This window comes from Prunus dulcis, chromosome 6 (genome assembly GCF_902201215.1).
Source record: "Prunus dulcis chromosome 6, ALMONDv2, whole genome shotgun sequence".
Lineage (NCBI taxonomy): Eukaryota > Viridiplantae > Streptophyta > Magnoliopsida > Rosales > Rosaceae > Prunus > Prunus dulcis.
Genome location: NC_047655.1, coordinates 16,596,581 through 16,616,556, shown reverse-complemented (window position 1 = coordinate 16,616,556; position 19,976 = coordinate 16,596,581). Strand labels below are relative to the sequence as shown.

Genomic DNA, 19,976 nt, shown 5'->3' with positions numbered 1-19,976 from the left:
TGCATAGGATAAATTCATGCATAACTTTTATGCAATTGCAAATATTGATTCACAAAGTCACTTCAACGAAAAAAGTTTACTGGAAACATCATACTTATATTGCAATTTTTTAAACTAATAATTGTATCAACAATAATATTATTAGCTTAAGTTGAAGTATATATATATATAGGGGGCGGATCCGTGGCACCATATTTTTAACACAAGTTTTGACACAATTTTTGGGTCATTAGATTACTCCACTTTTAATGGTTGAGATTAAATCAGACATGACAAATAAAATAAAATAATTCTCTCCCATAAAAAGAAAATAAAATAATTCTCTCTCCTTCCTTTTTTCTTGGAAACGTAATCTCTTTTCTTGATAGTATCCTTTTTTACTTGGCCCTCTAATCTCTATTCTTTCGCACGCATACCTCTCTCTCTCTCTCTCTCTCTCTCTCTCTCTCTCTCTCTCTCTCTCTCCTAGGACCAGAAAAAAAACCTTCATCTTTCGTTACAGAGCTGAGAATCATTCCTTTTTATTGATATCTGCATTTGAACGGTGAAGATTAAAATCAAGTATAATCTGTCTGGCATGAGCATGAACTCATTGTCGCCTAGTTACCAAATCTGCAGAGTTTAGGCTATGGCTGACAATGATTTCAAGCATATTGGCATAGCAGGCCGCAGTAACAAACGGAAACTATACTTACATGCACTTGATCCAATTCTAAATCATGAGATATTTCCACGGAAGCACATAAAAAGGAGGGGATAGAGGTAGAGAGAGATTCTATAAGTCTGATAAATCTTAGACATACACTATCCAATCAATAGTCAGTCAGGAGAGTTTCGAGAGTGTAATGTGCCAGATTGAAAAACCAAAAAAAGAAGTGTGGAACTATTTCATGGAAACAAACTAGGAAGTCCCTAATTTTTTCGCTAGCATTACGATAGTACAGTCTCGCTGCAAATGAATTTGCCTTGGTGTGCCTTATCTAGATACCTAGAAAGGCACATTGCTTTCTGACAGCAATTATTTTAACAGCACAGCAATGCCAAACTGGCCCTTAATCAGACTTTCTACTTCGGCTTTTTCAGCCGCACAATAACACTCTCAACATACACATGCGAAAATATTGCAGTTTGGCATCCTCTTGGGGAAGCGCAGTTTGAGCTAACAGTATCATTCGAACTAAAATAAAATTCATAATAAAGTGAAACCAAAATTCAATTACAGGTTATGAACAATTCCATTTCCAAAACTTGTGCATACACAAGAGAGCCAATCTGGGTCGTCCCTAAATTTCTCGACACCTTTGTACAAAAAGCAAGAAATCAAACGGAATAATGATTTGCGTGCTTATATATCGCATGCGAATTGCTCCACCCCATTTCATGCAGACACTCTGGTTCGTTCTACGGGAACCTTTGTCGGGGAGCTTCCCTTAAAACCTAACATCTTATTCAATGCGCCAACGTAGGCCTTCACACTAGACACAACAATATCCATTCCTGCCCCAATTCCACTGGCACCAGAAGACAAAATAGAGATTTCCATACTGTTAACATGCAAGTAGATGAAAATATGCAAACTTGAAAACAAACAAACTTTTAGACACCCCACCTGAATGTCCGTTGAACTGTTTCTCCGGTGAAAGCATGAGTAGTTATATTACTGTTTTCCCCTCGGATCAGAACACGAGTAGTTGCTATTGCATCAATTCCTTCTGTGACCGCATTCATAGAGTACTCAAGGAGTATTACCGGTTCCTGCTACAGAGGGAGAAGCCAACTTCTTACAACACATGCAAATAATGATGTTTCCATCATAAAGAACAGTATGACATTTTCCCAACAAAAAAAGAAAAAGAAAAAAATTAAAAAAATTTCAAACAAAAAGTAGTACAATGGTCATCATCCATCATTCATCTTAGTTGACATAAATCCTATGAACACAATAAACTCATCGGAGCATGCATGTCAACTCTGAAAATAGCCTTCAACAGCACACTATAGATTCCCAGGGTTCCATTATTATTAGTCTTATGGTAAGACTCTTACCAACTACCACTTAACAAATTAAAGAAAAAGAAGAAAACTGATTGCAAACTATGACTCTTATTCAATTGATGAAAGAAAGAAGGCTACATACTACAAAAACAACTACATGATGAAAAAAATATAATACTTTAAAAAGGGAAACCCAGAAACCCTAAAGACGCTAAATACAATAAATACCCTAACAATATTAAGTGAATCTAACCTAAAACCAGTACAAGTGTCAAATGCAAATGTAAATATAATTGAAAGTTGCAGATTTTCTTATCGCACCTTTACAATGAGATCAACAGCCTTGTAAGCTGAATCCACTGGACCTGTTCCAACTGCACATGCCACATGTTCTCTCCCATCAGCATCGATTAATTTAACAGTTGCCGTGGAAAGACCAAGAGTTCCACAGGTAACCTGAGAATCCAATCCAGGTAAATTGGAAATCATTTCTTAAAACTTTAGAGGATCAGAAAATGAACAAGGTTGAAAACTATCTTGACAAACCTGTAAATCATGAAGCTTCCAGACAACTTCTGGCTGAAAAACTTCATCTGACACCAATGCTCTGAGATCTGCATCGGTTACTCTCTGTGACACAAACAATTAAAATCAGAGTGCAAACAAGAATATCAGAACCAAAACAAAAATATAAATATGTTCAAATATAGACATGTTCCGGTGTTCATTCTGTTTTGCATAAGTAAAAAATGGATCATCTAAGAAAAAGTATTTTGTTTTGGTTCGACCCATAATCATACGTGAATTTGCAGATGGTATCAACTGGATGGTTTCTTTTTAGATTCGAATGTTTCAGAGTTTTGTTCTTCAAATTAAACTTTTACCATACGTCAACAAAAGAGAAACCCAGGAGATACAATAACTCATCTGATAGCCTCACTTTCTATTTCCGCAATGAAATACAAATGCCTATCCAACGAGGTTAATGTCTTAATGGTGTTCCCGTAAGATATAATAAGCAGGGGGGAAAAGCAAAGAAAAAGAAATCTATAATTCCATTGAGGTTTCACCAATGTTTAAACTGTTGGCCGATATACCAAAATATTGGGTAATATTTTAATTTATGGGCAGCACCCACCGTGGTTAGGGTGGCTTCACTTTGGTTTATTATTGTATCAGTGGAAACCCAGGTAAGCCTTCTCATCCTAGCATTTGACAAGTTAATATAGAAGGGAATCATACCCATGGAGTATACATAAGGAGAATATTACACCTTTCAATTTACCTTTTTTTGGTCGGCTACTGCTTTGAAACGCCAGAATATAGTCTCAAGTTGATCATTAGCAAGTTCATAACCAAGCTAACAAGACCAAAGAAGAGCATAAGGGAAATGCAGGAGAGAAACTACCAAATTCAATTGATACACCTTGCGAAAAATGAGAATCATTGTGTACCTCTTCAAGTCGCTTTTTCAACGCATGGCGTCCACTACAAAAGAAAATTACACACAGAAAAAAGCAACACAAAAGAAAAAAAAAAAAAAAAATCACTATTTGGAGGGAGTGAAAGTGTAATACACACTTAAAAATAAGTAAATTCCAAAAAAAGAAAAGAAAAAAAAAGGAACACTTAAGTACCATCGTTTATTTATTTATCAGGAAGTATTATACATATTAAAGTCAAACAACGGAAATCCAAATGGTGCCTATTATCTTATTGAACAAATGGTAAGGGCTTTAAGATTATTAATTAGCTCATTCCCAAACAAATTACAAGAACAGTAAGTTAAGAGGGTATTAAATTTGAATTGAGTCAGGTTGATTACCATAAAATGACAACTAACATTTAAAATAACATGCAGACTACATCCACAAACTTGTATTTGATGATTAACAATCAAATTTGACAATCTACCAAATCGCAACTACCCAAACAGGTTCGGCATGGGCTGTTTGTGTGGCATCTTTACCTGTCATGCCAGATTCGTCCCCAAACCCCAGGTTAATAATTATGAATACAATTGTATTCATCTGAGTGTCGTTGAAAACTGAAACAAAAGTAGTTGGAAGTTGGAGGTCCCACGTCCCTTTTAAAAATTAAAAATAAAAACCAAAAGACTTAGCACCTCTTTTTGGTAACAATTTTCGTTTTGTCTTTAATCAAAGATCTAGAAGGAAAAAACAAAAGGATGGTGAGAAAAGAGATGACAGATGTAAGGGGGATAGGAATGTGTATAGAATCATGCATATGCATTGCCTCGTATCCCCTTTATAGCAAAGAAAAAAAAAAGAATATAAAGAAATGAAAAACTCGAATGAAATTTAACTTGTTGGAAACTTAACTTGAAAGAACTAACTAGTTGCAACTCACAAACCAGAAGAGACGAAGCAAGAGGTTTAGGTCATCCCATTTGTGCATGGTAGACAATTTGTTTGAAAACAAAAAAGTACAACGAAACAGAAAAATTGAACATGATTTTGAAAGCCAAAAGTTAAAGAACAATCAAATCTGCACACACAAAAAAGCCGAAGATTAGTAAATTCAATTGTGACTATCTAAACCAAATCATTAAGCTCTACAGGAAGTGCAACAATGAAAATGTAAAAGTGAAAAATAACAGCATAACTTCTTGTGTGATCATGATAAAAACAATTAAATTGGTCTCTGCACTTATAAACATGCTTAAGGGAACTAGTCACCGAGAGGGATGCTCTAATATAGACATCATTGCCTGTTTATAATCAGCCTCACTATAATAACACTGTGATAGTCAGCTTCACAAACCATGGTTCACTTATGCTAGGGATTGCAAATACAATTCTCAAGATTCAGTTCACACCTCAGCCACCGAGCATGCGGAAATTAAGAAATTATTCCTCAATAAAATGTTTATTAATCATTCTACAGGAGGATGGAGCTCTTATTTTTCCGCACGTCATTTTCAATAACACAAGAAACCACCCAGGCAAATAAATTTCATCCCACAACCTAGAATTACCATAATAAAAGACATTATACCTAAGTTTCCCGAGGACAATACCAGCTTCATTGGACCGTTCATACCCAATATCTTCAGGAGATATAATTTCATATGTACCTTTGTGCTTGAGCATTCCATCCTATAGATCAGAAAGACTTTTACAAATACATATTAACAAATTCAATGTATAACCAACTGAAAATATGAAATTACCAGAGACTTTTAAAATTGAAAAGAGTGAACAAGTAATATGAGTAATGTAAATGATAAGCCAACAAATAGAATATATCCTTTCAGCTGGAACTTAAATGAAGCAACCTGATGGATACCACTTTCATGTGCAAAAGCATTAGCTCCAACAATAGCCTTGTGTGGCTGCACATGCAACCCAGTATATTCTTCGACCTGAACAATCAAAACATTGAGTAAGAAATGCCATTCAAAAGGACTTATGGTAATGAAGGAATAACAGGTTGAAGTTCCAAAAGAAGTTAAACAAAATAAAAGATACCATCTTGCTTGTTATATAGATATGCCGAGCATTGATCCCGGTATAAAGCCCCCCAAGCACATGATCCCCACGGCAATCTAAGGTCATGACAACCTGCACGTTATTCAGTTAAAAATGTCATTTAAAGGAAAACAAGAAGAAACAATGCGAAGAGTAACACCTGCAGAGAAAGCTTTAAGAATTGAGTGAAACAATACAGAAAAATGAAAATAAAAACCATATTCGGAAAGAATTTTTTAGCTTCAGTTTCATTTCCTAACGAAGAATGCAAATGACACAGAACCAATAGTTTTGATACCAGTACACATGGGAAAGGATCAAAATAATCATCAAATTTCTGAATACAGTTTGGTGACCAAATGGAAACTTCTAAGAGGCTAGAAATATGTAGCAGCGAAATTTCAGAAGACTTATCCAAACTGTATCCATATATGATATGAATAACTCTGTAATATTTCGGAATACATAACAGAATCTTCGTAACTGAAACCAAAATATCAATATTAAATCATGGAAACATAAGTTTCCAATATTCTCAGTCACCGATTGATGCATACTGGATCTGTCACAATATGAGCCCTTTTAGCATAGAAAAAGACTAAATAATTTAAACGCATAGTTTCCAATATTGAATCCAGAACACATCTCCTCAGAAAAATATTGTTATTAGCATATCCTTGATGTATCATTTCTATACTTGTAGATGCTTGTACAAAATGTTTAAAGGGCTTGCAACTCAGATAGCTGTCTGGTTGCAGGACGCTTAGTTTCAGGTTGCATGGAATTCAGGCAAAGTGGCAAAAAAGAAATTTGAGACAAACCACAAAGCATCTGGTGGCAAAAAAGTTAGGGAGGTAAGAGAGTCTAGGGCCTTGAAAAGATGACACAAAAAGAGAGTCATTTGAGCTTGAGGTTGGAAATACATAAAGGAACAGAAGCAGGTATCATGACAAATGACACTCTAATGCATTGAAGACTTGAAGCATTGCTGTATTTCAAAAACTAGCAAAAGTAGATATGCTGATAACAGATCATCAGTCCACAAATAGAAACAACTCAATGGAATAGGCGAGAATTTATCTCATAGCCAAACATCTTCGAGGTGTTATTTTCTTGCAGATAACATAATATCAAACTGGATTGATTCGAAATCAGGCTCATAAAAAAGACTTATTCTGAAATTTTGCTTTTTTCACATTCAAAATTGCGTAAAATAAACTTGAAACTATGCAATCTTATGTGGCTGCAGAAGTAAACCCTCACCTCCTCTAATGAAGCATTCCCAGCCCTTTCACCAATGCCATTGATTGTTACTTCCAGTTGCCTAGCACCTGCACTTGCCCCCTGAACATGGATGACATAAGATGTGAGTGCATGTTTTCATTAACTACACGCCTACCAAAACAAAACCAAAAAAATAAGCAAAATATGGAATACCGCTATAGTATTGGCAGTAGAAAGTCCAAGATCATTTTGGCAGTGAGTCGAAATGATAACATTCTCAATTCCAGGGGTATTAGATTTTATGTCAGAAATCAACTGACTATATTCACTTGGCACATTATAACCCACAGTGTCAGGAATGTTCAGAGTTGTTGCTCCAGCCTTTATGACTTCACCCAAAATCTGATACAAAAATTCCCTATCGGATCTGGTAGGGTTTGGGCCAAGAAAACAAAAGACATTTATTATTAAAAACACAAGAAAATGAAATGGATTAAATAGAAATCGATAATTAAAAGGACCGAAAGGACTTTACAATTCATGATATAGACAAATAGGTTCACATAGCAAGTCACAATAAAAAAATATATAATGAAATTAAATGTAAGATATCCATATGAAAAGGAATATATTAATGACAAGTTTATATGTGGAACAGGTACAAATTTTACAAAAGTAAAGAAAACTATATGGCCTAAGTGAATGGAGGAGTTCAAAATGGTGCCTGTCCTCCCTCAGATTGCTCTTTAGCATCGGAACACTTTCCACATTCTCATTATTTGACCAGAAAACAAGAAAGAAGGCCAACTGAACTCTGATGTCCTTGCTGGTCAGATACATAACATATTTCGAAAGTAAAAATTTAAAATTATGGTTATGCTTAAAAGAATACCAGCCTTTATAAACCTATGAACAGGTGACAGCATGTAACATAGATTCCATGAGAATCAATTATTAGGTCATATTAAAATATTCACTAGCTCAAGAAACAATTTGTCAGCTCGCAGACAAGCAACAACCACTAGCCATCATCCTCAAACTTGAAATAATTTCATTTCTCCTCTAATTGGTAGCAGTAAAGTAAATACAGAACAAGATTTGATCCATTAGGTACCACCAAACATTAGATGACATCTTGATACAACTATTAAAAGCTCTGACCTTATGGCCAACAGCCAATACCACCCTAAATTCTTACCAGTAATGCCAAGGTCAGTATCATGTTTCCTACATCTGCAGTAGATATTTTCTAAACGTATACTATCTAAGCCTTTATTTTCTATTTTTTTGTGAACGATTAAGGAGGTACCATTTCCCACTTCAGTTATATAAAACGCAACCTTGCAAAACATTTAAATATAAGAAAACTTGCACTAATTAGTCGGGCACGATTTCTGAAGTGTCAACATAGCACACAAACAGTAATATATATAGTGTGCATCTGTATATATAAATTGCAGTAATTTAAAGGTTATAACCCATCACTATAATACATTATAAATTTACTAAATTGCAGAAATGATGGCATCACCATACAATTTACATACAAGGCCAGAAGATAGTAACTCATAGTTTTCTTTTATAAGATAACTCAAATTTCTAGTTTTTCTTTTAATAAGAAACCAACCAAGTAGGCATTCCATACATAAATTCACAAAATTACACAGAGAGAGAGAAAGAGTCAAAACAAAAACCTACCTCCCAGCATCTTCAGGACTAAACTCAACATCATCACAACCCAAGCTCCTGGCATAACTCACCATGTCCCTTGCAATCTCAACCACCTGTTCCTTAGTCTTCCTCAGCTTATGCTCCATATGAATGGCACTGGTTGCAATAAAAGTATGAATCCTGGGCCTTTTGGCACACTCCACGGCATCCCATGCCCTCTTAATATCTTTCTTATTGCACCGCGACAACCCACATATCACAGGCACATAACCATCCTTGTCAACTGAATTCCCAACCTCCTTCGCAATCATCTTTACAGCCTCAAAATCATCATTGGACGCCGCGGGGAACCCGGCCTCAATTATGTCAACTCCAAGCTTTGCGAGCTGCCGAGCAATGTCGAGTTTTTCTTTGGAGGTCAAGGAGGCGCCAGGGGACTGCTCACCATCACGGAGTGTAGTGTCGAAGATACGGACATAGTTGGGATCGGAGATGCGGTTGGGGATGTAATCAGGGCGGCGAGCAGCCTTAGGGTTAGTGCTTTGGGAGCAGAGAATGTGGGGTTTGGACTGGGGTTTAGAGGTGGTGTGGAGATGGGGAGTGGAAGTTAAAAACGTGGGCTTGTTTTGGTTGAGCAAATGTGAGCGGAAGAGAAGTTGGGCTTGGGAGCTCTTGGAGATGTTGATTGAGGACATGGAGGCTGGTGTTGGTAAGACTTGATGGTGTGTGCAGACAGCTGCCATGGTGAAGGGGGAGAGGGAGACGGGGACAGAGAGAGTAGACAAACCAACCCTGAGAAAAAAAAATGAAAAGATTCAAATTAGTGGGGATTGTGTTTGTGTGGCTAAAGCAGTAAGTGTACTTGAATTCAACCTAATGGTTACGGTAAGGATACTAATCAAATGGCTCTGTTTTATAAAACAGATGTCAGCAAATATGAAAGGGTACCGAACTATAAAGCTCAAATACCAGCATAAGTGTTCCTTACAGAAAATCAACTGCAAACACGCTGAAAGTTTCAATTTTTATAAAAACATACTTTAACATTGAATTAAATATCTTGAGAGGAGCCAAGGTGGGTTGGGGGCTGGGACTTAACAGGACACCAAAAAGAAAATTGAAGATTAAAAACAAAGCAACCTCAGACTTACACGCATCAAAACCCACACACAAGACACAAAAACCCCAGGAAAACATCATTGCAGTAACCAGAGATAAAGAAATAGTGCAGAAAAACAAAATGGCAGACCTCAAAAAAGAACCAGGAAAAAAGTTCAGAGAATAAAAAGAACAAAATCAAAGCATACCTATTGGATGATGAAAAATAGAAGAGAGATTTGAAAGACAAAAAAAAGAGACTGAAAAAAAGGGAGCTTGAGCAGATGAGGAAGAGAACTCCGGAAATGAGAGTCGTGTAAACATGGGTCAGTTGGGCTGTGCTAGTTTGGAGTGTGGTCCCATTTCTATATTAATGGAACCAAAAAAGACGAGAATCTATCCATTTGAAGAACCACCCAATCTTCTAAAGTAGAAACCAGAATATAATAATCTCAGTCAATGAACATGAAAGGAAGATTGAAGGATATGCATTAAAATTGTACCAAATGCCTACACATTACAACTATGAGAAGAGAAGAGAAATTTGAAGAAGAACAAACTTGTAGGGAAGAGTTGAGCGCTGAAATCTCCTTGAAGAAAAGACCTTTAGTGCTGTTTCTTAGAGCCACTGGGTTGTTGTTGTTGTTGTTGTGAGTCTAAGGGTTTTTTCAGCTGCTGAGGAAGGAAGGCTATTCAGATTCTCAGTGGAGTGAGAAGAATTTCAGGGTTTTTCTTTTTCCACATTTGGCGGCTGCATCCGTAAAGGGAGAAAGGGCTAATAACCGTGATTCTTTGTTTTTTTTTTCCTTTTCAGTCGAGAATATCACTTTGACTGTGAATTTCTTAATTAAAAAATTAAAATTTATTTTCCTCTTTTTTGTCGCCGAGAAAAAGTTACCTGATTTAAATTGTTTTTTTTTAATATAAGAAAACGGTATTCTAATGGCCAGTTTGGCATTGTTGTGCTGTGAAAATAATCGCTGTCAGATTTGCTGTGAGAGAAAGCAGTTTGACGTTTGGTAAAAATTTTGTTAAAAGTGTTGTTGGTATTGATTTTATGCATAATCAGAATATGATTGCCGCATAATCATTAAACCCAGAGCCTCTTCGAAACTGATTTCTGCATAATCAGAAAATGAAAGCACCTCATTAGCTGCTTTCCTTTATAGCTTTCTCTCACAGCAATTTTTAACAATAAGTGATTTTCTCACAGTTTATCAAACGGGTTGGGCTTCTCAAAAATTTTTTAAAATCACTTATTACCCCAAATAAGCAATACCAAACGGGCACTAAACAAATATAATGCACGGGAAAGGGGAATAATCAAGTCCTCTTTGAAATGTGCAAATTATTGTTCAAGATATTTGGCAGCTGTTTAAGGGTTTTGATTGAATTTCGATACTAATTGGGAATTCAATACACAGAAATACTTATTTGGAATCTAATCAAGCTAAGGCCCCATTTGGTTCATGGGAAAGGAGGTTTGGGAATGAGAATTCAATTGTTTTCTCATGTTTGGTAAGTCCAGGCATAGGAAATGGTTGCCTGGCACATGGGAAAGTAGGAGGAAAAGTGAAGCCTTCTTCTTAACTTGGGTTTTGTTTTCCCTCCTCATGGGAAAATTTGAGAAAATGAGCCAACATTCAATGCACAATTTTCATGACTATTTTGTCCTTATGAACAATTTATAATTACAGCGTATCATTAAATGCATTCTTTTTTTATTTGATTTAATATGGGTATAATTGAAAAATTATGCAAATTTTGTTTTCTATTTCTACTCAAAACAAACATGGGAAATGAAACAAAGTGAAATCTTCCGGTTACTTTCCCGACATTACCAAACGTGAGAAATGAATCTTTCATTCTCATTCCTTGGGAAACGACATGGGAAATAATTTCCCCTCAAATTCATTCCGTGAACTAAACGGGGCCTAAATGCGGTCATATTTCTTCAACCACGTGTGTATGGTTTGAGAATTTTTCATTTTGTAAAGATCTTCTTTGTAATGTTTCTTTTTTTACTAAAAAAAAAAAAAACTAAGAAGGGTATTGAATCCGAGTGTAAAAGTGCAAACACACTACTTTGGATAATTGGCTTAATTACATTCAAACAAAAAGTTGATCCTACATCGAAGGGGCAAATTATTATTATTGTTTTTAATTGAAGAGAAATCTGAAAAAGTCTAAAAATTAATTGACAAGGGATAAATAAATATTTTTTTTATAGACAGGATAAGGGATAAATTTGTAATTCTGATAAGAAGTAAAATTGAGTGGGTATGTTTATGAAATAAATGGGTTCAAAACTTCAAATAGACTTTACCCTACCCCCACTTGCTTCTGGTACCTTCCAATTCTTCTCCTTGCTCTACCAGTCAGAAAACACTTCAGCAGAATCATTCCGAGCCCGATCACAGGCCCTTCCGTACATCTCCATTCTATCTCTCCCACGCCCTCTCCGAGCTAGTGTGCTTCAAGTGCTTCAGCAATGGCGACTTTGATGCAGAAAATTAAGGACATCGAAGATGAGGTATTTGCCTGTACTGCAATCTCTGTTGTACTTTTTCTGCGAATGAAAAACCCTAGAACATTCTTTATAAGTGAGGGGAAGCGTAAAAAAATTTAGCCTTATCATTTCTTTGATGCTTAGGGCTTTAATAGCTAAGAAAAAAAAATTCGAACAATATGTAAATAGAAGGGGAAGCATATTTTTTGTCATTATTCTTAGGGTCTTTTAGATTTGTTAATTTCCAACAGTTAGAAACTGTCTATGTCCACTCAACTCCAATCAAGGAAAATACAAGAACAAAAGATTGAAATTTTGAGTTTGGCTTTTGGTTCTTTTAATGGATTTCCAAGATTTTTAGACTGAAGTTAAATTGAGGGCTCTCTGCTGATTGTTTGTTTTGAAGATAACAGTTTTAGGAAACAAAATTTCATATCTTTGATTCTGTTTTTCTTCTTTCTTGTGTATTTTTAAAACTACATGATTAACAGTCCAAGTTTGATTTTATTGAATAGCTGTAGGTCCAGGTTTTGGTGCTTTTGATTTATTACTTCTCAATCAACTGTTTGAAATGCAGTTACTGTTTTGGAGGTGCTGCTTCTGGATATTGCATATTCCTTTATTGACTTGGATATTAATAGTTCTTTGTTTTTTTCTTATTACTTGCAGATGGCTAGGACTCAAAAGAACAAGGCTACTGCCCATCACTTGGGCTTGCTGAAGGTAAATATTCTTGTTCGTTGTAATATTTGACATTAAATTGCTGTTTATGATTTCATCATTTGACAGAACTGATCCAGATGTAATTTGGTCATTTGTTGCTAGGCTAAACTTGCAAAGCTCAGGAGAGACCTACTTGAGCCTCCATCAAAAGGTGGTGGTGGTGCGGGTGAAGGTTTTGATGTTACTAAAAGCGGAGATGCAAGAGTTGGTTTGGTGGGTTTCCCTTCAGTTGGGAAATCTACACTGCTGAACAAATTAACAGGGACCTTCTCAGAGGTAGAGAACTGTTGATTAATCTCAATCTACGCAAAATCTGTATGAGGCAAATAAATTTTTTTGAGAAAAAGAATTATTTGTCGAAGTATGTTAGGCATGGAAGCATATAGATTTTGATTGAGATTACTTATGATGTTTAATCTGTTGACACGTCTATAATATTGGGTCAAAATTAAATTTCTAATTTTCTGTGCAATCTACTGGGATTCATTGCCTGGTCTCCCTATTTAGAGATCCTCAATCAATGTTTTTTTTTTTTTTATCATTGTCTTATGTCTTTTAAGGATGCTATTGCATAGAAACTCTCAGCAAATGTAATTTAGGATCAGCGGATTAGAACTATGTGTAGAAATACTTTGTAATTTGGTTTCATTTATAACCTTCTGCTTTAAAATGTTGGGGTTTTGGGTGTTAGGCATTCCTGTGTTTGTGTCTGATATCTACATATGTGATAAAACCTAAATGCTTGTTTACTTTGTGAAACCTGAATGTTATTATTGTTATTCCTTCCTTCATTGTGCAGCCATGCAATAATTGTGGGTTGCCAACTAGGATTTTAAGAAAATCCCTGATATTCTGAAGACCATGTAATGTTTTTGTTTACAGGTTGCTTCCTATGAATTCACGACCTTGACTTGCATCCCAGGTGTGATCGTGTATCGAGGTGCAAAAATTCAGGTAGTATAATTTGCAGTATTGTTATCTCTGTTACATTTAGCTTATACTTTAGAAGGAGAAACCAAATTCTCTTATCTCAATGTGGCTGTGTGTATACATGCATATGTTAATTCATACATCTAAGCATGCGTGTGTGGATATAATAATATAGTACAATTTTTTATTGTCTCACAGTCATCAACTTCCACTTTTTTTTGTCTTTTTGTCAGTTCTATTCTTTTTTTGGATGTGTAATGTTGATAGAGATTTGACAATTAAAAATAAAATGTGCATGTTTTCAATGTGTTTAAACTTTGTATTTGTATTTTTCTAAAAAGTAGATAAGTACAGCAAAGGTTTCATGAATGGTGAACCATCATCTTAGGTAAAAGTAAAGATAAAAGACCAGTTGCTGAATCAATCCCCAACCTGCTGCACCCCCGCCTTTTCTCCCTTTTCCACCTTTATTTCCTGGACTCCTTAATTAAGTTAATGCTGTTTATGTAGATTAATGTGGTGGTAATAAGTCATTATAGAATCAACGATGGATTCATGGTAAAATCCTTCCATGATGCATTTTTACCTTTTTCTTCTTTTAATTATTCTTTTTATCATATTTTCCTTCGGGAAGTCATTTTCATCATATTATATGCTTTATGATTTGAGTGCCTTACATCATTTTTCACCATTATAGGTTGGTAGCCACCATTTTGAACTTATGCATGAGATGGAGGGATACTTATATAAATTAGGGTAACTATGTGTGCTGTGTCAAAACATGGCCTTAATATTTTAGTTTTATTCGAAATGGCTGTACTGGATTTTATGGAAGATGTGCTTCCAAAACATGATACCAAATTTTCACTTGTCGAGACTGGTTCATTTGTTTCCCTTATTGTCAGTTTTGATTCTTTAACTTTTGAATTTCATACTTTAATTTGCAGTTGTTAGATCTACCTGGAATTATTGAGGGTGCTAAGGATGGAAAAGGTAGAGGAAGACAGGTAATGTGTGATATTTGTTCCACATTGTGCTACCCTAGCATGCTGAGGATTTATTTCAATTCACTTATTTCTTATACTCATTTTTGTTTTTAATATCTGCATTCTGCTCTTAAATCTCACCACCAATTTGATAATGTTTCTCTCTCTCTTTTTTTCTTTTTTTAACAATCAAGAGTGAAATGAGAAAAGAGAAGAGAGATGAGAGTGGTGACGAAGTTTGAAAGATTTTAAACTAAAAATTAAAACTAGAACCCTTATAACTGTATGTAGTTTTTAATTATATCTTAAACAGCATCTTTTGTATTTTCCTTCATCCCTCCCTAACTTCTCTCACCTCTCTCTCCTCTACCTCTCCCCTCTCCCCTCTCACTTTTCAGTTTCCTGTTCTCTTTCTGTTCCATCAGTCCTTTTTCCAAGCAATGATCTCATATCCAAATTACATATTCAATTTGATTTCTCCAATTAGGAGCCTTTTATAAACTTCATGGTTGGTCAATGAAATTTTATATTTGGCTAGAAAATAGATTTTACAAGTTACATGCTTATCTGATAGGATGTGCAGATTCTCCAGCATTATCTTTTCGAGATTTTTTTTCATGTTTAAATGGGCAATAACTCTTGTGCAAGACAGGTATTTTACACCATCACAGTGGCATGTTTGTTTGACATGCTTACTACTGGACATGAATGTGGCAAACATGTTAGAGAAAGGGAATTTACAATCCCCTGCATATCTTCTCTTAGGTCCTGCAGAATGTTACTACTCACTGTCTTGAGTTAAACTATAGGTCTACGTAGAGGTCATGTTTTTGACATGCTTGCAGCTGAACATAAAACTGGGCAAGCATGTCGTCGTATAATGCTCAGACGTGTCAATACCCCGCCAAGTCCATGAAAATTAGGTTATATTATACAGGCTGCTGGGCAAGGACCTGAACGAGTGTTTGATAATGTATAGATGCTCCTATACCCTCAGCGGCTCAGTTTTCTATGCAATTTTTTTAATACTGTATGTGGTTAGATGGATAGACCAAACAGTTGCTGAATAAACAAATGACCGGTATTGTCTCCTTACATATTGCCAACTATTCCAATGGTTTTGGTCATGGAAGTTTATAAAGACATTTTATAACATACTTTTGCAAAAGACCGACCTTGTATATTTTGCACCTTTTCCAGTTGTAAAGGACGCTTGAGATATTTTTCCCTTTTGGTTATGAATGGTATTGATATAATTTGTGTGATGTGTTATACCAATCAAGGCTTGAGATATGGCAGAGATTGTTTGGAATACAGAAAATGAGTTGTTTTTTCCTTCCTGGGTTTGTCTCTGTGCTTTTTCCTTTCTGGGTTTGCGTTTCAGCTTATTGAACTTTCATGTCATCCAGGTTATCAGCACTGCTAGGACATGCAATTGCATTTTAATTGTTCTTGATGCAATAAAGCCAATAACTCACAAGCGTCTAATTGAGAAAGAGCTTGAGGGATTTGGCATAAGGTAATCTATGCGGTTAACTCTGTATCTGGTCTGCATATGTTTGTTATTTTGTTGTTATAGTGTTAACTGTGTGTTATATGATTTATCAGATCTAATGCATTGGTCAATGCTATCATGCCATATGAAACATCAGATGATCGAATGATCTTTTATGTTGGTTGTACCTGTACATTTCATTTACATCATATAAATTTTTTTTTCAAGTTTGAAATATTGGTTGACCAATATATGTGTGTGTGTTGTATATATATTTTATAATTTCTTGTATGAAATCTTCCTGGGAACTACATCCTAGGGTGCACATTTCGTGTGGATGATGTAGTGTTGAATTAGCTGGTACAGACCTGTCTGGATTTGAAACTCAGATCTCTTCAAATGGTTTAGTAATGTACACTGTGCTTTTCTTTTTTGGTAAACAGTGGAAGCTGTTCAGCTTTCTGTTATTGCCAAATATGGAATATCTCAATTACCTTTATTCTTTTGCAGTAAACACCTTGTTCCATACTTGTTACAATTTATTTTTAGTACACACACAGTATGTGTGTGCATCTAGATTTATATGTATGTAATCTTCGTCACACACTATCTGGAGACATTACTTGTACATTCTCGTCCTAGATAGTTTGTACTTCTTATAATGGATACATGCTTACTCTGAGCAGGTTAAACAAGGAACCACCTAACCTGACCTTCAGGAAGAAAGATAAGGGTGGGATTAATTTCACGTCAACAGTTACCAACACACATCTGGATCTTGATACTGTGAAGGCAATATGTAGCGAATACAGAATTCACAATGCTGATATCACTCTTAGGTTTGATGCAACTGCTGATGACCTCATAGATGTAATTGAAGGCAGTAGGATATATATGCCTTGCATCTATGTTGTGAACAAGATTGATCAGATTACACTTGAAGAGCTTGAGATTTTGGATAAACTTCCTCACTACTGTCCAGTCAGGTAATTTTTATTTATGACCGAAATTATAATTTCATAGCAGATTATTGTTGCAACATCTTTGTAGGAGTATTTGGAATTTTTGGATGTTCTATCTATCTCCCCTTCAAGAGCTTGAACCTCTGTATTATGATTGAGATATAACATGTTGGAAACTCTAATTAAAAATATTAAAAGCCTGTTAGAGGAATTCGACTAGTGCCAAAACATTACTGCCAGTGGACATTTTCAACAATGCATTAAATATTATAATTTTCCAGAAAAAACAATGTATTTAAAGTATCTACAAATTAAGAAGCGTTGTAGTTTTCAATATAAGATTAATTAAGCATTAGGCTTAGTGTTCAAACATTATGCAGTTGTACAAAGCATGACATAAGGAATAAGGTATTAGGTATTTTACAAATTCAAATCAATAGCATACAGCTTGTAGTCATTGATCCAATTGGACTTGGATTGTGTAGTACCTATGCGTCATTCTTTGGATTTGTTTTTCCTCGGCATTGTTTGTTACTATATTGCTGCTGTTTGTTTCTCGTAACTTTTCACCATTTTCTGGTGTTGTTTGGTTGGTTCACATTTCTGAAATTACTGTGTGGTAGTTTTTAAACTTTAATCGTGTAATTTTCCATGACTGATCTGCAGTGCTCACCTGGAATGGAATCTCGATGGTTTGCTGGAGAAAATATGGGAGTATCTTAATTTAACTCGCATATATACAAAACCTAAAGGGATGAATCCAGACTATGAAGATCCTGTGATTCTGTCGTCTAAGACAAGAACGGTTGAGGATTTCTGTGAACGGATTCATAAAGATTTTATTAAACAATTTAAGTAGTAAGTACCTCTCCTAAATTTTCTTATTGTTATTATTTTTTTGGTTTGGAAATGATAACATGTAGTCCGACAACAGAAAAAGGTACTTGATGCACTTGTCTTAACATCTGTGGAAAAGTAGAGCTTTAAAGTGGATATAGGCTTCAACTTTTGTGTGGACCAGATTACGTATAAATACCATGTGATTTCTGTACTTGAGACTTGTTCTGAAGCACTGTTGTACGCCTCATTGTTTCTTTTGAGCTTGTTTCCCCATCGTTGTTCATGAAAGTTAACTTTGAGGTTCTGTTGCAGTGCTCTGGTTTGGGGGTCAAGCGCGAAACACAAGCCCCAAAGAGTTGGCAAGGTTGATTTTTAATCTCTGTTCAGCATGCTTGTATCTTCCATTTGCTACTGCTTGATTTGTGACTTATTGACGAACGTTCGATTTGTTAATTAAGTTGCATGTTTGTTACTTTGACACAACAGGAGCATCTCCTCGAAGATGAAGATGTTGTTCAGATTATCAAAAAGGTGTGATTTGGTGGGAAGTCAGAAATCCTTGTAACCTTAGCTAGCATCAGGATGTCATTTACAAGACTAAAGCTTTCGAGATAAGGCTTTTCTCCCCCAGCTCTCAGTTGTCTGTACTTTGTAGTCCATACAGCACTTTTTCTCTGTTGTCCAGCTTTCATAGGTGTTTTAAGGGTAGGCAGAACTTGAGGCAGCTTGATATTTAAACATCATAGGGCACCTTTTTTTGGGAAAGCTAATTTTTGGTCATCTCAACATTTGTTTAGTTTGTATTAGTAATGTCATCTGTTACCGAATTGAGTGGTCGCATATATCGAAGGAACTAATGGTAAGGCATTGAAATCTGCAGAACTTGGAATTTAAATTCGCACTTGCATATTGAAGTTATAATCCAAAATCTAACTTTTCATGTCCTTGTACTAATTGTGGATGCTACTACTGCGTAAACTTAATTTTTGAATGGCATGTTTACTTATCAGGATGGATACGACAAGGGAATTATTCCAGTTCCTCTTTACTAACACAAAGAATCAAAAATTTGTAGGTTCCACCTAAAAATCAGTAATGCAATACCCTCAAAACTAAGAATTGAATCAATTAGGGGATTAAGTTGATTCAATTCCGATTTCTTACTTACCCTATTCCAGGGGCACAAAGGGATCGAAAAATTACATAAGGGAAATAGTAGTTCAATACACCAAGCTGAGTCAGGGCTCTTTACTAACACAGAATAAATAAAAAATATGTATATTCCACCTGAAAATGAGTAATGCAATACCCTAAAAACTACGAATTGATAGAATTGAATCAACTAGGGGATCAAGTTTATCTAATTCCGATTTCTTACTTAGCCCTATTCCAGGGGCACAAAGGGAACGAAATATTAAAAATGGGAAAAAGCATTTCAACACACCAAGCTGAGTCAGAACCCAAAAAAAAAAAAAAAGAACAAGGATATTTACGTGGCAGAAGATCAATGGACTTAAAATAATAAGAAATAATGATTCGACAACAAATCCATCCAATAGTTGATATCCTTTGCATTTTGGATTTCTTTATGAAATTGTCTATATTACAGCTTAATTATCACTTGAAGTGGTAACAAACGTTATCGGATTGAGTTAAAAACATGAATTTTCACCATCAGAGGTTCGTCCAGAATACATAGTTGCATCATTTGTTATACGTCATGAGGTTTACGAAACTATCAATTATCGTCATTTATTTTTCAGTGAACTTCAAATACATTTTGTGATAAAAGACCCCTTTATAATATCCAAATTTTCAATATTACTTTCCAAATGTGTACATTCAGCTGTTTTCATACAAAGTCAAATTTTCTTGAGGTTTACGAAACTATCAATTATCGTCATTTTTTTTTCAGTGAACTTTGGATACATTTTTTGATAAAAGACTCCTTTATAATATCCAAATTTTCAATATTACTTTCCAAATGTGTCTATTCAGCTGTTTTTCATACAATGTCAAATTTTACAGTCCCAAGCGAAAATAATTGGTTCA

At 35.3% G+C, this 19,976-nt stretch overlaps 2 protein-coding genes across 9 annotated transcripts; one reads left to right on the top strand and one right to left on the bottom strand.

Moving 5' to 3' along the window:
- Positions 1-1,038: 1,038 nt before the first annotated feature.
- LOC117632609 (2-isopropylmalate synthase 1, chloroplastic-like) lies at positions 1,039-10,261 on the bottom strand. Of its 8 annotated transcripts, none has more exons than XR_004586491.1 (13): positions 10,040-10,261; positions 8,409-9,173; positions 6,924-7,137; positions 6,750-6,830; positions 5,487-5,579; positions 5,294-5,380; positions 5,014-5,114; positions 3,450-3,483; positions 3,281-3,355; positions 2,542-2,625; positions 2,317-2,369; positions 1,610-1,755; positions 1,039-1,511 (listed from the first exon to the last, which is right to left on the bottom strand). XR_004586491.1 is itself a non-coding variant. In XM_034366139.1 (13 exons), the coding sequence occupies exons 2-13, from the start codon at positions 9,122-9,124 to the stop codon at positions 1,379-1,381; spliced, it is 1,902 nt and encodes a 633-aa protein (XP_034222030.1). In that variant the 5' UTR covers positions 9,125-9,173; positions 10,040-10,261; the 3' UTR covers positions 1,039-1,378. The 8 variants fall into 8 exon arrangements, 6 of the variants coding, with proteins under 6 accessions (XP_034222030.1, XP_034222033.1, XP_034222031.1 ...); XM_034366139.1 differs by having other exon boundaries at positions 1,610-1,758; positions 2,317-2,451; XM_034366142.1 differs by having other exon boundaries at positions 2,317-2,451.
- Positions 10,262-11,796: 1,535 nt separating this feature from the next.
- LOC117632608 (developmentally-regulated G-protein 3) lies at positions 11,797-18,833 on the top strand. The gene is made up of 10 exons (XM_034366138.1): positions 11,797-12,012; positions 12,658-12,711; positions 12,814-12,987; positions 13,594-13,665; positions 14,589-14,648; positions 16,037-16,146; positions 16,809-17,108; positions 17,751-17,942; positions 18,237-18,288; positions 18,411-18,833. Exons 1-10 carry the CDS (start codon positions 11,971-11,973, stop codon positions 18,459-18,461), a joined length of 1,107 nt encoding a protein of 368 aa, XP_034222029.1. The 5' UTR covers positions 11,797-11,970; the 3' UTR covers positions 18,462-18,833.
- Positions 18,834-19,976: the final 1,143 nt, after the last annotated feature.